This window comes from Fistularia commersonii, chromosome 18 (assembly GCF_037954325.1).
Source record: "Fistularia commersonii isolate RoL2024-O1a breed Wild chromosome 18, RoL_Fcom_v1.0, whole genome shotgun sequence".
Classification (NCBI taxonomy): Eukaryota; Metazoa; Chordata; class Actinopteri; order Syngnathiformes; family Fistulariidae; genus Fistularia; species Fistularia commersonii.
This window is the reverse complement of record NC_141301.1, coordinates 1,725,259-1,746,588: the sequence shown is the minus strand read 5'-3', so window position 1 is coordinate 1,746,588 and position 21,330 is coordinate 1,725,259. Positions and strand designations below refer to the sequence as shown.

The window sequence follows — 21,330 nt, the reverse complement described above, 5'->3', positions numbered from 1 at the left end:
TGGGTTCTCCTTCTTCACTCCACAAACAGCTTCACTGAAGACCAATGTTGCTAAATGATTGACAGCTGACCCGCCCGGGTTAAGCCCCGCCTCTCGCCCCCCAACGTGAGCGGTGATTGGCTCGGGCCTCCCGCAACCCCTGGATGCAATATAAACGGAAAATATATCTATTAAATAAAATAAAATACTGTGAAATAATTAAATTAAATAGATTATAACAAAAGAAAAAAAAAATCATTAAAACAGAATATAATTAAAATAAAACAAAACAAATGATAAATAAAAAAATCGAAAAATAATAAAGAGAATAAAATAAAACAAATAATAAATTAAACAGAATATATCACAATGAATGAAAATAAAACAAATAGATAATGAATGAAACAGAATGAAATACAATAAGATTAAATAAAAATTAAACATTAAAGAGAGTAAAATAAAATAAAGATAAATTTTAACCAAATAAGTGAAAAGATAATACATAAAACGGAATCAAATAAAGTAAGAGGAAATAAAAATAAAAAATTAAACAGCATAAAATAAAAGAAATAATGAATAGAATACAATAGAATCAATTAAAAGATGGTAAATAGCAAATAAAACATAATAAAATAAAATAAACAGTTGACCTGTGCAGGTTAAGCCCAGGATCCCATGTTCAAAGTTGTTTTTATTTTTTTTTATTGAACATAAACAGTATAAACAAATAAACATATGTACAAAGAAACATGGCAAAGTTGAGGAAGAAAAGGAAATAAGGACATTTGTTCTGTATGTAAACAAAAGTTAACAGTGTTAAAGGTTTGTGAGAAATGTTTAATGCTAGACGAAAAAGAAAGTAAAAGAAAATAATTAAGTAAATCGATAGATAAATGAAATAAAAAAATAAATACATTAAAAAAAAAAAAAAAACTTGCCAGGGGAATATAACATATATTTAACTTGGTGGTTCACAAGAAATCTCAGACATCAAACTGTATATTTTTTTTTTGGTTTTTGGATTTTTCCAGAAGTTTTAAGGATTTTTTTATATCATTCAAAATCGTTTATAAAGAACGTAAACTCGGGGGAAACGCTTTTACATTCTGTTTCTGTGAATGAAGAACCTGGTCAGGTAGGAAGTCCACCTTAAAACAGGATCCAAATTCACAAACTCCACCTTTTTTTTTATTGAATGCTAGAAGAAAAGAAAATTAGAGGAAAAATAAATGAATAAATTAAAACAATAAATAAATTGCAAGGGGGAATATAATATGTACGTGGTGGTTCACAAGGAATCTCAGACATCAAACTGCATATTTTTTGGTTTTTGTATTTTTCCATACGTTTTAAGGATTTTTGATATTATTCAGAATCGTTTATAAAGAACTTAAAATTGAGGAAACATTTTTGCATTCTGTTTTTGTGAATGAGGAACTCAGCCAGGCCTAAAATAACTTTCACACAGAGTTCATCTCTTTTGTTGCTTAAAAGTAAAACAAACGTTATATCGTCTCTTGAGAAGGAAACCGGTGACGATGGAAAATTATCTTTAACCTATTTTGGAGTTTTAACCCAAAAGCCTTGTACTTTTTCACATGAGAAAAATATACGGTCAGTGCTTTCAATGTTTTCTTCACAAAATGTACAAATATTATCCTCAAAATTAAAGCTTCCCTCAATAATTCCTTAGATGTGTAGATGTTATTCTTATATTTAAAGTTGGTCTCTTTTGCTTTGGGGTGAATGACTTGAGGCAGATACATAGTTTGCCATCCCATGTTCAAAGTGTGTATGTGTGTGTGTGTGTGTGTGTGTGTGTGTGGACTTTTCCCGCCCCTCACTCAACCGGCACTGACCGGAAGTGACGACTTTAAGCCCCGCCCACTACACGCGGGGCCAGGAAAGTTTCCGTCCCATGTCATCGACACACTTCAAACGTGCACTTTCCAAACAGCCCGACTAAAAGTGTCACTTCTGCACGTCGCGCGTGTTTATAAACGTTAAAAAAAAACACTTTTCAGTGTTCTTTGCACAGCGGATTACGCACGCATTTATTATTGATTAATCGCTAATCGATCACGTCCGATTGCAAATCAAACCGTGGCTTCGCTGCAACAACAGGAGGAGGAGGAGGTCCAACCCACTCCAACCCACCGCAACCCACTCCAACCCACTCCCCCGCGTTTCTGCAGGACAATCCAGACTCCTCCTCCCGCGGGCCCACGTCACACGACCCACAAGCGTGTGTATGAGTGAGTGTGTGTGTGTGAGAGAGTGTGTGTTCGTCAGTAGGACTGCTGATCCGCGGGGATAGAGCGTCGCTGTGTTCCCATCCAGAGGAAAAAAATAAAAAAACCAGAGAGAGAGGAAGAACAGCTGGGAGGAAGAGGAGGAGGAAGGGCTGGTCCCGCATCACCACCGACTTCCCGCAGAACTTGACCGGCGGGAGAGGAGAGCTGAAGTATCCACCGGAACCGGAACCGGGACCGGGACCCACCGCGAAAACTCCCCTCCCTCTCGGCGTCGCACCGACCGAGGACTCCCGCCCTTCGTCGCCCGTGTTCCGCTGCCCCGGACCCGGGGAGGAGGAGGAGGAGGAGGAGGGGGTCGGCGGTGGATGGAGCTGCACGCTTGAAGCCGAGGAAGCTACCGCTCGCACGCACGGACACACGCACACCTTCCCGCACGGCGGACCCGCAACCCCACGGATCTCATTGTTGCAGCGGCGGACGGGTGGGTTCGGGGGCGGGAGGGGGGACCCCGGGGTCCGGGTACTACTTTGCGCAAAAACTCTCCCGCAACCTTGCGGGGGGGGAGGAGGAGGAGGAGGAGGAGGCCGGGTTTGATGCGTTTGCAGCGGAGGAGCCCGCAGCCGAGCCTCCGCTCCCGCAAAAGTCTCCCGCTGCACGGCGAGGGAGGAGGAGGAGGAAGAGGAAGAGGAAGAGGAGGACCAGCGCGGAGTGGGATTTGCAGAAGTTGCATGCTCGTTCTTTGTCGTGTCGGCTGAGGCGCCTCCACCCGCAGGACCTCCACCCGCACCGCCCGCACCACCCGCACCTCCACCTCCACCCGGCTCACCCTCCATCCACACCCGGGCTACGGAGAGGATCCGGATAGTCGTGCTGCCATGGCGGGGTGTGCGGGGATATGGATACTCCTGCTGGCGCTGCACGTCCAAGGTAAGACACGGGATCTTTGCGGGCGGGCGGGCTTGCGGGATGACTTCCGGCCATCGAACCGACGACCCTTCTTCTTTGCACGCTTGCACCGCACGGCGGTTTGCGCGGATCGAGTCGGAGAAGAGCCGCGGGAGACGGTGTTCGGCTGCGGGAGGGTGCGGGGACGCGGGTGGCCGCTAGGTGGCGGTGTGCGCGAAGTGTGCGGTCGCCCCCCCCCCCCCCCCCCCCCCCCCCCCCCCCCACCGCCCCGCACCCCCGCAATCTCATTGCACGAGCAGCTGGAAGCCGCCGAGTGTCCTTGAATAGTAATTGGACTCTTGGATTCGGACCGAGCTGAACCGAATCTCCGGCCTGCGGCTTCTCCTGCCAGTTTAGCGGCGGACGAACCGATCATTTCGATGTGATTACACCCCGGGTCTAAATGATTCATTGAACCACTCGAGGCCTTTGCTCGTGTCGATAGTAAAGATTGCAATTTGTCGGAGCGTTCAGGTGCTCGCCTGAGTGCACGGACCACTGTGTGTGTGTGTGTGTGTGTGTGTGTGTGTGGTGTTGGGGGGGGGGGGGTCATCCAGAGCTCAACTGATTTAAACCTCCCTCCCCCACCCACGCCCTGTAATTTGACCGCCACTGGATTACGACTTGAGTCGTAATCCGGGTGCGACTAACGAGGCTTGTCCTACCTGTGTGTGTGTGTGTGTGTGTGTGTGTGTGTTTAAGATTATAAAAACAGCGCTGGGGGAGCTAAGTGGTTTGTTTACATCTGGGGCCGGTAAATCCTGTTAGGTGTCCCCTCATGTGCGGCAGGAGCAGCGCGGCGAGGTTCAGTTTGGTCAGGAAATACCAAATGGCGTTTTCCAGTGGCGCCCGTGTTCCCGTTTGCCCCTCCCTGATTGGCTGAGGCTTTGCCCCTATAACCCCCATTAGGGCCTCTGTTCTGAAGAGCCCCATCTAGTCCCAAACTACCCGGCACTCGCGGCGAGAAGGTACCCGGTTCCTATCTGACAGGTTCTTCATGAGGTTCCACAGGGTTCTCCAGTTTCTTCCCGTCCCAAAATATGTTTTTTTTCCGACCCTGAAGCGAATGGATGCCGGAGCGGGCGCTCGTAGGCCTCCACATGAGGAGAGCAAGAGTTGTATGCTCTTTGACGAGCGGCTTCGAATCTTCGAGCGAGAAGGTGAACGGCGGTACGATTCTCCGCGAGTCCTCGACCGACCGGACGAGCGGCGTGGAATATCAATGAATGAACGGACGCGCTTGAGAACTTTCTGCGAGGGCGACGCCGGCCATGTTTGCGGCGAGGCCGCTCGCGGCGTCATGTGTTTTAAGACCCGACGAGCTCTTTGATCAAAAGCCTCCCGTCTGATTTACATTGAGATGATCCCTCTGCTTGTGGAGAAGATCAGGATTAACTGGTTCCCTTGGGATCGGCGCGAGAAACCTTTTGAAGCTGTTCAATCGCGAAGAGGGGCGGGGAGGAACATGTCTGAAAAATTGCACTTAAAGACTCCTGGAAACTTCTTATTCCAGCCAGACAGGAGTTTCTTCCCCTTCTGAGCCTAATTGGACACGTTACGGGTACACTTTGCCCTTCTTTTCGTATTCCGGGGCGGAGGAGGCCTTTTTCTTTTTCGGGCGACTTCATAAAAAAAGCACCCTCCCTCGGCCACCTTCCGGACGGCGTGGAAACAAGAATGCGATCCCGGCGCCCCTCGGGGTCAAAAGGTCGCCCGCCATAAAGGACGACCCTTCTTTGATGCCCCCAAATTGATCTACGGGCTGTTCCAGGCCGTATCCTCATTAAACCGGAGCGGGCCAACGCGACCCTTCCCCCTCCCTTCCGTCCTTCCCCGACGGCAAGTGGGCGCCATTTGTGCCTGTCACGGTAATAAACATTTGTTGTAAAACACCGGCGCGCCCCGAACAGGATGCGTTCCCGAGGAGCCGCCAGATAGATTATCAAATAAAGAGGAACACGGCGAGTAATGGCCTCGCCGTGTTGGATCCCGGTCTCTCCTGTGTTCCGGCCTGATTTTTAATTGAGTTTCACAAGCAGGTGGCGTAGCGTAGCGTAGCGTAGCGTCCTCGGGGTGCGCCGCGCGGACGCCGCGCGCGATTCCCCCCCCGGAACTCCTCTTCCGCGTTGGGATCGGGAGATTTTCCGGATCTTAATTCCTCATTTTACCCGCGAAATGAGCGCCGGATGGTCGCCGCCGTCGCCAACCGTTACCGGGGAAAGACTTTGTCATGACTCGGCGGCGCCGGCGTTAAAATAATCCAGTCGGAGATCCCCGTCGCCGAGTACTGTCGTTGCGCGCCGTTACACGAGCGGCTTTGAGAGATGCCCCGATACGTGTGATGTGGGAGGAGGTTGTTTTCATCGCCACGTTTGATGAACGTCTCCCGACTGCGTGTCGGAGATGCGGCGATAAAAGCCTGGAAAGGCTTCAAAGCTGCGGCGGGGAGCGTTTATCTGGCGCGGGACGCGGGAGCGCCGGTTAGCGGGCGCCGCCGTTCTTCCCGCGCCCGTCGGGGTTCCGAGAGCTCGGAACGGGCCGGGATCGACAACATCGATCCAATATTGAGGTTTGAAGGTTTAGAAACGCTCCGGAGGTTACGGATGGAGCGTCGTTCCCGGCGCCCGCGACGCTGGAGCGACTGATGGGCCTCCGTTAGCGCCGTTTCCGTGTCCTCGCTCCTTCCAGGCGGGTCGCAATTACCCTCCTTCTTCTTCTTCTTCTTCTTCTTCCTGGACGTTTCACCTTTTATTTGGTTGACAGTTTTGCAACGGTTTTCCCCGTTCTGGAGGTGACGGATCGGAGCCGGGCCTCCCGGGACGAGACGTCGACGGGAGATTAAGCCTCGCTTTTGCGTCCGGCGGCGCGGCGGCTACTCCAAGCTACAAGCTAATCTCTCCCGACGTTTAAGACTTGTTGTCACCTGTTGTGAAACGCCGCCTCGCGAGCTCCTTCCTCCGAAGCCGCCCCGTGTCGACCTCCCGGCCGCCGCGCGGAAGCGTCGCTGTTTCTTAAAGCGGTGGTTGTTTTTTGTTTTTTTTTGATGTCGCGCATTTTCCGGCGGGGGCGCCACGGCGTGTCGAGGAGCGGTTGAATAAAACATGGCGATAAGCAGTGAACCTCGATAATGGAGAGGCGACGGCAAAGCCGGAGTGTTCTCTTTCGCGGAAGGCTGCACAAATACCATCGGGGGAAGCGCCGCGCCGCCGTCCGCTCCCTTTGTTTGGGATCGGCGGGGTTTTTCGGGCGGCGGATGAGAGGATGATTCGGTCCCGACGGCGAGGGGGACGGCATTTGAAGTCGGGGCGATTTCGCTCAAAGTAGGGTTTCTCAGAACCTGGAGTTCAGCCTCGGCGGGTCTCAATCGGACTTTTCGGGCGAAGGCGGTTATCAGCCGGCCGCAGCACGCGGGATCTGACCCTTGAAATGTTCCCGCGCCGTTTCAACCTCGGGATGGCGGAATCAGCAAAGAGTGGAGAAGAAAGAAAAAGGAAAAAAAAAGGGGGGACCGGTATCGACGACGGGGATCTCGTCTTCGCCCGGAGCTTTTCTTTTTTTTTCCGATTTTTGGACGCCGAAGACCGCCGTCTCCCGCCGGCGCCCGGCTGTTTAGCAGATCTTTGTCTTTGGGGGATTAATCGCTCCCGTTCTGAGGTCCGTTTCATCTCGCCCTGCAGTACCTCTCCTCGCCGCCTAGTTACCATAGTTACCACCAGGGCTAGCATGACCGCTAATTTACATCCGCTCTTTCTGGCCTCCGGGTGTTTCCTCATTGGAAATTCACGAGAGCGGCGGCGCCTCCTCGCTTCCTGTTATTAGCATCCTGTTATTTAACCGTACCGCCATCCCAGCGTAGGTGGGCTGCGAACGGGGGGGGGGGTCCCGGATAACGTTCGGTTGGTTGAGGAAGCGGCGTTCAGCCAATGGCGTCGGTCCAAACCCCGACAGTTGACGGTTCCTTGTCCTCTCGCCAAAAGCTGAGCATCTTAAAATAGACATCGGATCCAACCCGCCCACCTGAGCGAAAGAGTCAACCGGCAGTAACGGCTGGACGGTGGAGGCCGACGCAGATCCGGTGGAGTATGATGGGATGGAGGTGTGTGTGTGTGTGTGTGTGTGTGTGAGTGTGTGGAGTCTGGAAAATGCAAATGGAGTCCGTCAACCGGCGATATATTTGACCTGATGTCTTATCAAAACCAACTGACGATCGTCATACACTCCATGAGCTTGGAGAGGTTCTGCACCTGCGTGTGTGCGTGTGCGTGTGTGTGTGTGTGTGTGTGTGTGTGTGTGTGTGTGTGTGTGTGTGTGTGTGTCGCGCTTCATCCCTGTGCTTGATGGATCCGTTGACACTCTTCACGCATATTTAAAGTGAATTTGTGCTGACTCGTGCAGGCGGATGACAAGCGCTAGCTGTCCTGCGTCTGACCCGGATATCAGTTCAATTATGTATATTTGGCCGTTCCGTGCCCCCCCCCCCCCCCCTCCACACACACACACACACACACACACACCCTCCACCTCACGCCCACTCTTCTCACTTACTTCACCCTGGAGTTATTTCATAATTAATTCAAACTTTTCTCCAGAATCTCCAAAAGAAGTATACTAGCCCGCATGCTAACGCTAACCGCCCTCTGATTGGTCAGTCGGCGTCCGCCCGAATGAGGCGTTAGCCGGCGGCGGCGCGCTGCGTCTCGGCGCCGGGCGTCCCTCGAATTCCAAGTACGTCCGAAAAACCACGGCGGAGGCGCTGGAGTTTTTTTATTCTCGCTCACCTCCCTCGCCGCCATACCTCCCTCTCTGCTGCCTCGCTCCACCTTTTTGAGGATGGAGCCGTCTCGGGTTCCACACACACACACACACACACACACACACACACACACACACACGACACAAAGGGGGGTTTGTTCCATGAGATGTTTCCCTATTTAATGAGCGACGGTGTTGGCTCATTTAGTATTCTGCGCTGATATCTCCCTGGGAGCCCGGCGCGCTTCAAAGCAACAGCGTGGCTGTAAACTGGCGTGGGCGAGCGGGTTGGGGGGCGCCGAGAAAACACAAGCACAGGTTTATTTACCCCCCTCCGCGCCCCCTCCTGCCCCGCCGCCTAGCTAAGCTCCCGGTGCGCCGCAGCCCCTCGCGCAAAGCTGCTTAGAGCCTTCATCCCCTGCAGACGGACGATCGGGGTATGATTGACAGCGGGTTAGCTCCGCCTCTATGGTGTTTTTTTTTTTCTTCCCCCCCCCCCCCCGAGGGGACGACAAGCTCAACCCTCCCTGTTTGGCATCGATCCCTCCGCGCTGTTAGCGGGGTTAATGCCAAAGCCGCTAATGTGGTCCGCTATTGATTCCCTGGTTCCGGCGCGACTTTGTTTTGGCGGCGTCCGGCGGCTTTCACCGACCCCCCCGGTGTCAAAAACCAAACTCGACGGAGACAAGTTCGTATCCCCCGAATGGCAAGAAGCCATCTTTGCTGCTAAGCTAATATTCGCCGATCGTAGTAAAAATTGTCAGGTCAGACGTAGAGCGGGTCTGGAGCAGATGATCACCTCGGCGACCTTCTGCCTCGAGCAGCTGGCGCTGAAGGAACAAGACGCTAATAATAACGCTAATCATAGCGCTAATAATAGCGTTACCGCTAACAGCTACGCGCTATTCGCTAAAGAAGAGAATAGAGAGCTAAAGGGGAAAAGATCTGGTGCTTTAGAAGGTTTTCTTTCCTCGCCTCGCAGGAACAAATCAATGGTGTTGTATTTCACCTGATAAAGATCTACATTCATTGATCGGGTATCGGAAAACAGCAGGCGTGGAATAATAAAGGCGGCGGTGGTTTTGCGATGAGCGCAAAGCAAGAAGGATTCCTGGTTTGCTTTTCGTGGTCCAAGTTCTCCAGATTCCCCATGTTCTAGCTCCTGGGTTCTCTCGTGTTCTTCTACTCGGGTTCTTCTCCGTGACCTCCCGCCTCTCCAGGTTCTCCATCTTCGGTCCAAAACCAGACGGCGAGTTCGTTTTAAGATTTTAAACCGTGAACGGCGGGCTGATTGGTGCCGCCGTTCAAGATGGAATTCAAATATGGAAATAAAACCTGCTTTCCGTGGCGTTAAATCTACCTACGTTGTCCTGCATGTGTGTGTTAGCATAACGCTAGGCTAACTTTCTCCGAACCCTCCGGAAGCTGCAACGAGAACTCGATTCATCTGGATTCGCTCCGGCCGGCGTGCAAATACCACTGTTTGCTTTGCTGCTCTGTGTTTAAAGGCGGTTAAACAGTAACTGGCGGGGTCGGAGGGGGGAGGGGCGGGCCACCGCGCACGCCGCCGCGCTCTGAGGACGCTTCCAGCGGCCCTCGGCGGACGGCGAAGTCATTAACAATCGATGCGGCCGCCGCGCGATCAATAATCCCCCGCCGTCGATGCAGACGCGAACATGTCCTGCCGCTCGACGGCTCTTATTTTGAAATCCCTCAACCGCCCGCGCTCTTCTAGCACATCATCGGAACTAATTTGTGTTTTTGCGGCTTCGCACCGAGGCGGATGAGGCAAATTGGACGTTTATTAGCTCCCATCGATCGGCTCCGATCAAATCAAACCCCGAATCTCGTCGCGGGGGATTTAATGAGATCCGCCGGCGCCGCGTCAGAGCGATCGATGCCAAGTGGCGTCGTGACGGGGACGGCCATTCCTGCGGAAGGCGTCACGCTAGCGCGAACGTGACGCTAAGGATAGGAGCTAAGAGTTAGCGGAGGTTGACGGTGGATTAGCAACACGGCTGCTAACCCAGCAGTTTTGATGTGATTGGTAACATGTAGTCACACATTGCAAGTGTGTGTGTGTGTGTGTGTGTGTGTGTGTGTGTGTGTGTTGCCTCCCTGCCTCTCCATCCATGGAGGCCCGCGGCGCCTTGAGCCGGTTTTACCTCGGCTCAGCGTATTGATTTCCCACCATGTATTGATGAAGGGCGCCGTTTCTGCTGATCTCTGAAGTTGGTCGCCACGCTGATGTAATCATATACACATATTTATATATAAATAAAATATGAAGACCAAACCGTTCACTCTCAATCTCACATCACGGAGAAACATACGGTTCACCCTGTCATTCACGCGCCACCGGTGAACCTCCTGCATGTGTTGGAAGGAGAACCCTGAGGAACATGGTGACTTCTTGCTGTGAGCTTGAAGCGCTAACCGCCGCGCCGCTAAGCTGCTAAATTTCCACTCCACTTGGGAAAAATCCGCCAAAACACATCTTTGATTCCCGTCGGCCGAAACCACTTCCTGTTTTCCCGTGGCGCCGCATCGTAGTTCTATTCTTTCATGTGTCGTTCTGTCGGACCAACCTAGCTTCCCCGCGGGGACGAATTAAGTCTAAATAGGTTGTAATGGGGCGCGCAGATCGACAGCCGTATTGATCCGATTGATTATTGATCAATGGCGGTGTCGGGCCGAGGCTCATCCGGAGGTGATGCGGAGCCGGCGTCGGGCGGTTCGGAGTCAAAATGGCGTGGAAGGTCGGCGAGGAGCGACGCTTTTAGTTCACCTCCTCGGTTACGTTTCGCCGGAGTTAATGGTTTGTGAAGCGGTTCAGGAGCTTCATAAACGCCCGCCGCTTTCTCCGCCCACCTCGTCCTCCTTCGCTTCACGCCGTCCGAACCCCTTCCAGAAGATTCCCTCAGCCGGGGTGTTTCCACCCGGGGACCCGTGAGCGCTCTTCGAAACGTGACGTTCCCCGTTGAGGGTTAGCCGCTAGCCGTTAGCCTCCGAGAACCGCCCACTCGCCGCATTGCTCATCGTCTCGTCGGGCCGAAGAAGCGTGGCGGCGTCGGCGTCATCGAGTATTCATCCGCCCCCCCACCCCCGCCATTAAAAACCCAAAAATAGAAGCTGGAGCTCGAACACGTCGGGCTGGGAAACTCAATACGGAGGCTTTTTAATATAAAAAAAAAAAAAAAAAAAAAAAAAAAACCTCAACCCCCCCCAACGAAATACCTTCCCTCTTACAGCCTGCAGACCCAAGGCTTGTTTTCCCAGAAATACTGCTCTGAGGATTGCACCCCCCCCCAACACACACACACACACACACACACACAGTCACGGAAAAAGAAACTCAGGGGCAAAACAAAAAGAAAGAGGAAATTGGGAAATTAAGACCCGCATGTAGACCCTGAAGGATGAGGAGGGGGTTCTGAGCGGCCCGGATCCAAGGATGATCCCCCCCCTCCCTCTTCCACCTCCTCCTCCTTGGAATCGGAAATCGCCGCCTTGGCTGGATCCTCCGTTTCGGCATGTCGGGCCCCGGCGCTGGAAGAGTCGCGCCTTGGAAAAGTTCATTATTTTCTCTTTCGGCTTTATTATTATCTTCCCGGCGGGGCCCTTCGCCCCCCCCAGTCAGCACCGCCTCCAATGGACTACATTATACTCTCCATGAAAGCTATCTTCAAACAAGTGCATTCCATTGTGCCCGTCAGTGACAATATAATGACACATAAAAGTGTAAATTGAATTAATCTGCTCGCTCTGTCGTACCAGCCAATCAGGAGGGAGTGTTTGGACTTTTTTTTTTTTTTTTTAATTTACAAGCGGGTTCGAATCCAGATGGTTCGGTCGTTTCGTTCCAGTCCCGGCGTCCAAAACAAAACGCGGGGTTTAAAGGGTTATCCGCCGCCGCCGTCCCGCCGGGCGGCTCGCCGTCCACGAATTATGAAACTCTGCGATGCCTCATCGCCCTCTCCATATCATTCCCCTCGTTCCTTCATTCCCGGGTGTTTGTTTTCCACCCGGGAAGGAGCGCGGCGAGCCGTGAATGCGTAAAAACCCGTGGCGGAGGCGGCTTCATGTTGCCCCCCCACACCAACCCACCCACCCACCCTCCGATCCTGACCCACTTTCTTCCCCTCCACCCACCCATCCGCCGCTCGTCGGCTACCTCTTTAATTGCCGCGCGGTACACTGAGGCCATCTGCTCGGCCGAGGCCCGTCGTCATGGAGATGCGGGAAGGCTTTTCGGATTTGTAGACTCCGACCAACAGGGAAATGGAGGTCAGGGTGGGGGGGCGGGGTTGGACAGTCACGGGGGCAGCAGAACTGTGTCATGAGATACTCGTCCGGCGGGGCAGAAATGCTCCACCTGAGTCGGGCGGAATATTTTTCGCAACCCCCTCTTTGGAATGTGAGACGTTCTGTTTTTACATCGACGGGCCCCCCGCCATCTCTGAACATCCCATAATGTGCAGTGGTCATTTCACGGCTTATCTCATTCCCGTGCATTTTTTTTTTTTTTTTTTTTTTGATTTGTAGAAATGTTTGAGCGTCTTTTTGTTCGCCTGTTCGGGTTTTACCGGGAGCGGAGCTTCCGGATTGATAGGCGTTGTCGGGCGTTGCCGTCCATGAAGACGCACCTCGACCAATCACAAAGCTGGGTTTCTTCATCCCAGCAAGTGTCTTAAACCCCCTTTATCACTTGCGGCTCCTTTCAAGACTACTTATTTTTATTAAGGTGCACTTAAATACTTACATTTACTGAAAAATTGACCACGCGCCTTATAATCCAGCGCGCCTTATATATGAATTCTTGTTGTGCCGACTGACCTCCAATCAATTTCATGCGGTACACTGCGCTCAAACATCTGTCAAAATGTTTTAGCGCGACTTTGGCGAGTGACAAAGTGGGTCCTCGGTTGAATATGTTAGATAACAAATCATGTAGCGCTGGAATACAACGTTTTTCCAACCTCACGCTAACCTCAGGTTTCCGCTATCGATGGCAGGCATAAACCGATCAGAGAACAGTACGTACTCCGCTTACCTTGCTTTTTGTAATAGCGGAACAAATGACTGTTTTGTTTGGCTTTATCTACCGTGTGTTCTATCATGCGCCTTATAATGCAGTGCGCCTTATGTAGGAAAATAGACCCGTTCATTTATATCGCGTCTTATAATGCGATGGTACCTTATGGTCCGCAAAATACAGTTTTCTGTTTCTTGGTGCATTCGGACAGCAGAGGAACCAGGGACCACAGACCTGAGCTCCTGGAACCATCTTAACTTCTACTCCGAGGCGGGGCCTTCATACACTTCCATAGGAACTCATGAGACAGAGGGGATTGGTGGATTACATTACATCACATTCCAGTCAGTTGGCAGACGCTTTTAACCAAAGCGACTTACAAGAAGTGAAATTCAGTCACCGAAGATCCAAAGTACCAGCAGTCGGAAGTCAGAAGTGACCACTCAGAACCATATAGATACAAACACTCATTTTTTTTGGGGGGGGGGAGTGTGGCTAAGTGCGACTAGTAGGGTCGTGCTTGGTGAAGAGGTATGCTTTCAACTCACGGCGAAAGATGGCCAGCGACCCCGCTGTTCCGACCTTGTCCCGGAGATCGTTCCGCCACCGAGGAGCCGAGACCGAGAAGAACCTAGATCGGTTCCATCTGCGGCCGGGGCTCCGAGTGACGGGGTGGACGGTCGCCCGGAGGTGGCGGATCAGAGGGGGAAGGGTAGGGACATGTGGCTTGACCATATCCTGGAGATAAGACAGGGCCTTCCCATTCACCGCCTGGTAGGCGAGCACCAGGGACTTGGACTTGATGTGGGCAGCTACCGGGAGCAAGTGAAGGGACATAAGAAGGGGAGTTGTGAGGGAGGATTTGGTACGGTTGAACACCAGGCGAGCTGCAGCTTCCTGAATAAGCTCCGGTCACCGCTGGGGCACCGGCAAGAAGGGAGTTGCAGTCGTCCAGACGAAGCATGACTAGAGCCTGGATGAGTATCTGCCCTAATCCCACCTATTACCAGATACATCTTGCAGCTGCCGAGCGCCATTTTAAAAAAAACTACATGTGCTGACCGCTCTGCTGTTTTCTGGGGACGAAATGGACGGAAGTAGCGAGGAAGCCAAGCAGAAGGGGTTCCAGAGCTCGCGGAGGAACGTGGGCATTTCAGCCAGAATTAATTCAGAATTAGCGAAAGGCTAAGGGGCGACTTCCCGGAACGGAATTGGAGCTGGACAAAAGTTTTCCCCGTCCTTCTCGCTTCCCCTCCATCAACATGCGCACTTCAAGCCATCCTTCAGCGCGTTGCTCGCACCCGCTATCGACTCGCGGTTCCTGTTCTGAGGGCGCCATTTTGTTCTAGAAGTCAATAGCTCATTGGGAGTCCGCCGGAGTCGGGGTCGGAACGCGGCGCCGCCTCCTATCTGCTCCGCGTCGCAAAGCTGCTTTTTACCCTTTTCTATTTTCTGGCTCCGAACAAAGCCGGCGGGTGGCGAAGCGGCGACGCGGAACCTTAATTGCGTGGAGCTGCTCAGAGCAGAATTATGGGTATAAATTCCCGCCGAACGGTTCGGTCGTCTCTTACGATCAACGCTGTAGTTAAAGCCTTCCCCCCCAAATCACTGTAATGGCTACTGCGGGGAGCAAGAATATCTGTAGCCACTGAAATGAGCCGGTTCCTCCTCCTTTTTACTCCTTTTAGTCTTGAAAAAACAGATGGTGGTGTCCGCGTCCATCTCGGCGGCGGAATCGTGGAATCGCCCATGAATCTTATCGTGGCTCGGGCCCCAGAAGTTCAGTGTCCAATCATTTCTCTTTCAAGGAAGACGCCGGGGAGAACGATGGGATTATTCGTCCGGGCGTCCCGGATTGACTCGTGGTCGGTGTTACTCGTCCGCCCCGGGATTAACGGCGTCGGGTTCGTCGAGGTTCTTCCGTTCCTTTTCACGGTACGAAACTGCAGTTTGGACGCCGTTAGCTTGCGCCGCGTCTTTGGGGAGCAGATCGCTTCGAATAGAAACCAAAAAAAAAAAAATCGGATCGCGCTCCAATTCCGAGGAGAAGCTCACCCCCCGCCGGAGCTTGTTTTCATTTCTCCGAAGCGTCACATGCTTTTCCCATTCAGCCGCTCGGCCCGGGTCGGGGGATCCTGGAACAAATTAGCCGCCGCAGACTTTGGCCGAACTCCACGGCGGACGGCGGCGAGCCTGACGTCGGGCTTCGCCGGCCAAACCGGTCCCAGATGACTGGGGAGGCCGGGCTGCTCTTTCTCTGCCCAGAAACTCCTTGTTCGTGTGGTCGCTGGCGGCGTTTCCCCCAACGCCACCCCTCGCTAGCTAAGTAGCATCGGGCGTCTCGGTTCCAGGTGAGAACCTGTTTGGTCCCGGCTAACGGCGGCTAACTATCACTTGATTTACTCAAAAGAGCGTCATATGAAAGTAATAGCGGGCAGATTTGACGGGTTCGCCAGGTTTCGCCGTTACGAGCTCGGCGTGAACGATTTAGCTCTTCGGTCACCGTGGCGGCGAGCGTGCGGGCGCGGCCTTGGTTCGGGGTTTATAATCCAGCTGGCGCTCGTGCACGGATGCGTACCATCGGAGAGCTCAACCTAAGGAACCAGGTCCATGCGTCCAATCAGGGCTCGGACAGATGAATGAAATTGTGATATTTGACTTGGAAAAGTAAAGGAGTGAAGTTTGATGCGGCCACTCTGGAGTGCACGGGAGTGCGGCCATTGGTCAACCCCCCCTGAGGGGGCGGGGCTTATCGTACATACCGAAATAAACACCTTGCCCATGGATTTGTGCTTTGGGGCGTCTGTGACTGATGGAGAGCGAGGAAGGGAACCCTGTTTTTCTTTTTTTTTTTTTTTTTCTTTTAAGTATTTAATTCATTATAATTTCTTTTTTTTTTTTTTCTGGAAACCTTGAGGTGAATGGAGAACGAGTAGGTTTGGTTTCGCTCAAACGGTAGCTGAGTGGTTCGTGGGCGGCTGAGGGTAATTCATCTTCTGCCGTGCTGGAGGACATTTCAACCGCAAAACAGTGGTGGGAGTATATATATTTATATACGTATATGTGTGTGTGTGTGTGTGTGTGTGTGTGTGTGTATATAAAGTGTAACACTTTTTAGAAATGGAGAAATTGGATGAATCTGCTCGACAGAAGGTTCTGATTTTTACAACTGACTTTATGTGTCATCTTTGCTAACTCTCATTGGCAAACAGACGGGTCGCCTGTCAATCACAGGGTCGCCTGTCAATCACAGGGTCGCCTGTCAATCACAGGGTCGCCTGTCAATCACAGGGTCGCCTGTCAATCACAGGGTCACCTGTCAATCACAGGGTCGCCTGTCAATCACAAGGTCGCCTGTCAATCAAAGGGTCGCCTGTCAATCACAGGGTCGCCTGTCAATCACAGGGTCGCCTGTCAATCAAAGGGTCACCTGTCAATCAAAGGGACGCCTGTGATCCAACCATTCGACCTATCACGGCTGTCGTTGGGGCTAGAGGCGGGGCTTAACCTTAACGATCGTCTGTGAATCCAAGGGTCACCTGTCAATCACAGTGTCTGAAAACAGAGATGTTTCCCCATTCAACCAATGGCAGCTGTCGTTAGGGCGAGAGGCGGGGCTTAAGCTAGAGAGTCACCCGTCAATCAAAGAGCATAAGACCCTCTCATTCACACATCTGCACATTTTTTGACTTTGGAAGGAGACCATAGACACCAGAGAGAACTCAGCTTGGAGAACATGAGGAACAGGAGTTTCGGGATAGAAGTGCAGTAAAACACTGGTCCGAGGTCCGAGGTCAGGGTCAGAGGTCAGGGTCAGAGGTCAGGCCCGGGGAGAGAAAGTGGCGAGAACCCGGCACAGCTCAGGGACGTTCATCTCGGTGATGGCGTCTCCATGGCAACCTCAGCATCATTTTACCCCTCAAGGAAACCACCTTGGACTGAAGGATACAGAGGATTTGATTCATTTCTTATAATTTAACCACCTTCTTCCCCACCACTTGCAAAATCCCGCCCGCCGTTTCCCGCCGCGCCGCTCGCCGCTCCACCCGGCGGCCCATCGAACGGCTCGCCACTCCATCAAAAGCTCGCAATTGGCCTCTCGGGAGGCCCGTCGAGGGCCGGGCGCCTCCGACGCTAAAGACAATTATTGTCCGACGGGAACGGATCGATGCGTGGTGTCGCCGGGGGCAACCGGGGTCACACACACACACACACACACACACTTCCTCCACGTCGTTGTAAATCACAGCGATCCGGTGACACGACATGATGGCGGCGGCGGCGTGATTTCTGTTTCCCGGCAAGATTGATCGGCGGCAAACGAGCGTCCGGGGAGCGGCCCCTGCTTTTTCAACCTAATCTGATTGGATGATAACCACCTGGCCACGCCCCTTTTTTGGATGCTCAAATCCACCCAAAAAAAAAAAGGGAACACTAATATAACACATCCTAGATCTGAATGAATGAAATATTCTTTGTTCTTTACACAGTTGAATGTGCCGACGACAAAATCAAAGAAAAAAGATCAATGGAAATCATATTTATGAACCTAGTTGGAAATTAAAATGAGAAAGCACACATAAATTTGACGGCATTTCCTTAATGACAGTTTGATTTCACACAAGTGTGACGGAGTTATATTGTTTAAGTAATTTTTTTTTATTTTTTTTTTTGTATGTATTTAAAGGGGAAAAACAACCTCGTGATATTGTGGCATTTCTAAAAATCCTCCCCGCCACCTTTTTTTTTGCATATTCAAGGGATGATTATTAAGATTCGACCGATCAATATTCGGGACGGGTCGTGTCGGACTCTTCCTTCCCGCCGTCGCCACTGGAACCTTTTTTAAGATTTACGATTAATATTTATAGGAGACTGTTGGGACCTGTCAGGCGGCCGTGAATCAACGGGGCCTCGGGAATTGAGGGGCGGCGGCGGCGTTTTTGGGGGGTCAAAGAAAAACCCACCCGCGCGAATAAAAAGACCCGATTAGAAATGCGCAACCTTTCCGCCGGAAGCGTTGATTTATTAGCCCCGCCCACTTTTACATGGGAAAGGTGACACGGCTCAACTTACACACAACGCCTCTTCTAGCGGGGTATTTTTAGCAACACACACACACACACACACATGCACATCCCGGCTGATGTGTCAGGTCGGCATCATGTTTGAGGATTCAGTCAGATGGTCCTTAATACTTCACCCGGAGCTCCGCGGAGAGGATGGCTTTTGTGCGCGGCGGCGGCGGCGGCGCCGGGGGGGGTCGGGTCACGTGCTGACCTCATTGTGTGCACGAGTAACTTCAGAGCGGAAATGCGCCGATCTGCGTTTTTTTTTTTTTTTTTTTATCCCGCCGCCGTCGAGCGACGGCGATTGAATCCCTCCGTTCTCCGAGACGGAGGCCGTCCGCTCCGCCTCCATCTTTTTTCAACCCTTTTTTTTTTAAATGACAAAACCGGATTGGTTCTTTGTAAACGCTAAGGGTTAATGTCTTATTTATGACTCCGCCTCCTCCCGCAAAACGCCATCGTTGCGACCAGCCGGCACAAATGTCTCGCGGGGGTTGAGGAGAGGACGACTTCTTCTGCTTCTGCTGCTGCTTCACCAGGAGCTACGTCGCTCCCCGCGGCCATTTGCTGCTTCGCCTGCTGAGGGAAAACAAGTGTGTGTGTGTGTGTGTGTGTGTGTGTGAGGTTGAGGGTGGGAGTGGGAGGGTTAAGTACACTCCTCCACAGGTCCGTCACGCTGTTGCCGGGTGTGTGTGTGTGTGTGTGTCGCTCCGGTCTCCGCTTTGTCACGCCGATTTTCAAAATAAAAATATATGGTTTTAATTGCCCGGAAAAAAAAAAAAAATCCTCTTGAATTAAAAAGTAAAACAAATTCTTTTTATTTTATTTTTTTTTGTTCTGAATATGAGAGAGAAAGTGAGAGTGTGTTTGTGTTTTCCTTTTGTTGTTTACACACCCAGTTAAAGAGACAATAAACACTGAGAAGTGTTTGCAGCTGCGGGGGTTCCTGTTGATTGACAGCTCTCACATATGTCACCCCCCCCCCCCCCCCCACACACACACACACACTCTTCACTTCATTAACAGTTGGACTGCATTAGAAAGGGGCGGGGCTTATGGGGAATATCACATTAATTACACTCGTCCGATTGGTGTGATGTTACAACACATACATTTTGTTTTGCTTTACTATCAAACACCATTATAATATTCTTTTTCACCTACGAGGTTCATTCTTTATCTACCGCTTCTCTTGCGCTCAGGGTCGTAGGGATGCCGATCCCAGCTGTCATTGGGCGGCAGGTGGGGTTTGCCTTGGTCTTCTCGAAGGGCCACATATGGACACATACAACCATTCACTTGCTCATTCAAACATCATATAGAGGCGCACAATTTGGTAATTCATTCACACGGCATTGTAGAGTATAGAAACACTTGTTTTTGGTGTCATTCACACATATTCTGGAGGCCTTCTGACATGTCATTTAGAGGCATACAAGTATTGACCCCCTCACAAATGTCATTTAGAGGCGTACCCCCTTACACATGTTATTGAGAGGCATACAAGTCTTTACCCCCTCACACATGTTATTGAGAGGCATACAAGTCTTGACCCCCTCACACATGTTATCGAGAGGCATACAAGTATTGACCCTCTCACAAATGTCATTTAGGGCCGTACAAGTATAGACCCCTTACAGATGTTCTTGAGAGGCATACAAGTTTTGACCCCCTCACAAATGTCATTTAAGGGCATACAAGTCTTAACCCTCTCACAAATGTTGTTTCTCACGCAGGTCATATCAAGATATATGTTTCGGAAGAAAAACCCGCTATAGATCTCCACCGGCTCAGAAGGGAATTGGATTGAAATGGTTCTAAACCCTCTCCTGCCCTCAGTTGATGAGATTTCCTTCTTTCGAGACGTTTCGCTTCCCTGGCAGTTGAATTAAAAAAAAAAACTTTTAAAAGTTACTTCCTCTCGCTCGATGATCTATGACGTTAACGTCACGGCTCAGATGGCCTTTTTTTTTTTTTTATGCGGCGACTCCTGACAGCATATTGACTAGCTCTCAGCCAACAGGGAAAATATGGGAAAATTACCTTCCATTTCATTTTATTTTTTCCATTAATAGAGGACTCACGCAGTACTTGGGCCGAGCCCTTACACACATCCTTAGCAGTAATGCTATAAATGTACACTACTCTGGCGGCGTGCTGGTGGACCGCCTTTAGATCGCTGCACGTTCGAACCGGTTCACGTTTAATGACTTGAGCAAAGAGTCTGGTGTTTGTTTCCAGGATGACGCCATGTTTTCGGGGCTCATTAAAACAGTCAAAGTAATGAATTGGGGGCTTTGTAATTGATTGATCGCATTGGTGTGACGGATGGATCACTAAACTTGAGTGTAAACCTCATCCTGGCCTGTGTCACTTCCCCTTCTGTCCTCAAACAGCTGCTTGTAATTTTGCCCCGATCTTGTCTGGATAGTGGTCTACAGTCAGGCTTACATGTGTGGTTCTGAATCCCAGCCCGGCCGTGTTGAAGGTTGACTAGTGAGACTGCTAGCTAGCCGGAATTGGCAACGCTGCTACCTCTGAAGTTAGCATAACCAACCTGTGTGCTCGCTCCAACATGTGGGTGGAGGTGCTCCTGTGGTATGCTAACTCCTTCCCCCCCTAAAGTCCAAAGTTTGAACTTCCATCTAGAAGTTTCTTAGATTTAAATTTCCCAACGACCGGCGTAGCGTCACCTGCCTCGTCCGTCACGCTATCTGGCATCATCATCTGGGCCCCTGGAACTCGAGCAGTGAGAAATGCGGCATTAAATTACTTAAAATTGCTTTTTTGGGGGGTAATTATCTGTCCCTGGAGTCAGAGTACCATACGGACATACAAGTATTGACCCTCTCATTCATCCTCTCACAATCCCAGGCAGGATCTCCTCATCCTGAATCTTCTTCCGGGTTTGATCCGTAACGTGACGATGCCGTTCAGCGAAAAGCGAATTTTCCCATCGGGAGCTCCGGGGAGGCCGCCACCGCCGCCGCTGCTACGGCGCCGCCTGCAGGGAAGGAAGGGTGGCGACGCGAGCGGCCGAGAACCGTAATGAAGAACATGGCAGGAAACTGTCGGGGCGAAGAAACTAGATTAGTGTAAAATTACTCTGAGACACAACCCGGAGTGAAATGTACCACAGAGTGTAGCGTCCTCCAGAAGTACACAAAAGCTCCTTTCATGAGAGAAGTAATCAATTTGTCCATTAAATCCCAACTCGTTGAAGAAAAGCCGGTGTGCCCGACGGAAACAAACCCGGCCCTCGGCTCTATTTGGCTTCTAAGCCCTTCCCTCCAAG

General features: G+C 51.3%; 1 protein-coding gene across 6 annotated transcripts in view; it reads left to right on the top strand.

The window, feature by feature from the left end:
• Positions 1-2,193: 2,193 nt before the first annotated feature.
• Positions 2,194-21,330, top strand: part of nectin1b (nectin cell adhesion molecule 1b) — a 131,958-nt gene continuing 112,821 nt past the window's right edge. For 2 of the 6 annotated variants that reach the window (XM_086164732.1, XM_086164731.1), the window contains exon 1: positions 2,197-3,161. In XM_086164732.1, the coding sequence (XP_086020858.1) occupies positions 3,110-3,161 (52 nt within the window). In that variant the 5' untranslated portion in view covers positions 2,197-3,109. Of the gene's footprint in view, positions 3,162-21,330 lie in introns of all 6 variants that reach the window. The other 4 variants (XM_086164729.1, XM_086164730.1, XM_086164734.1 and 1 more) reach the window with 4 other exon arrangements.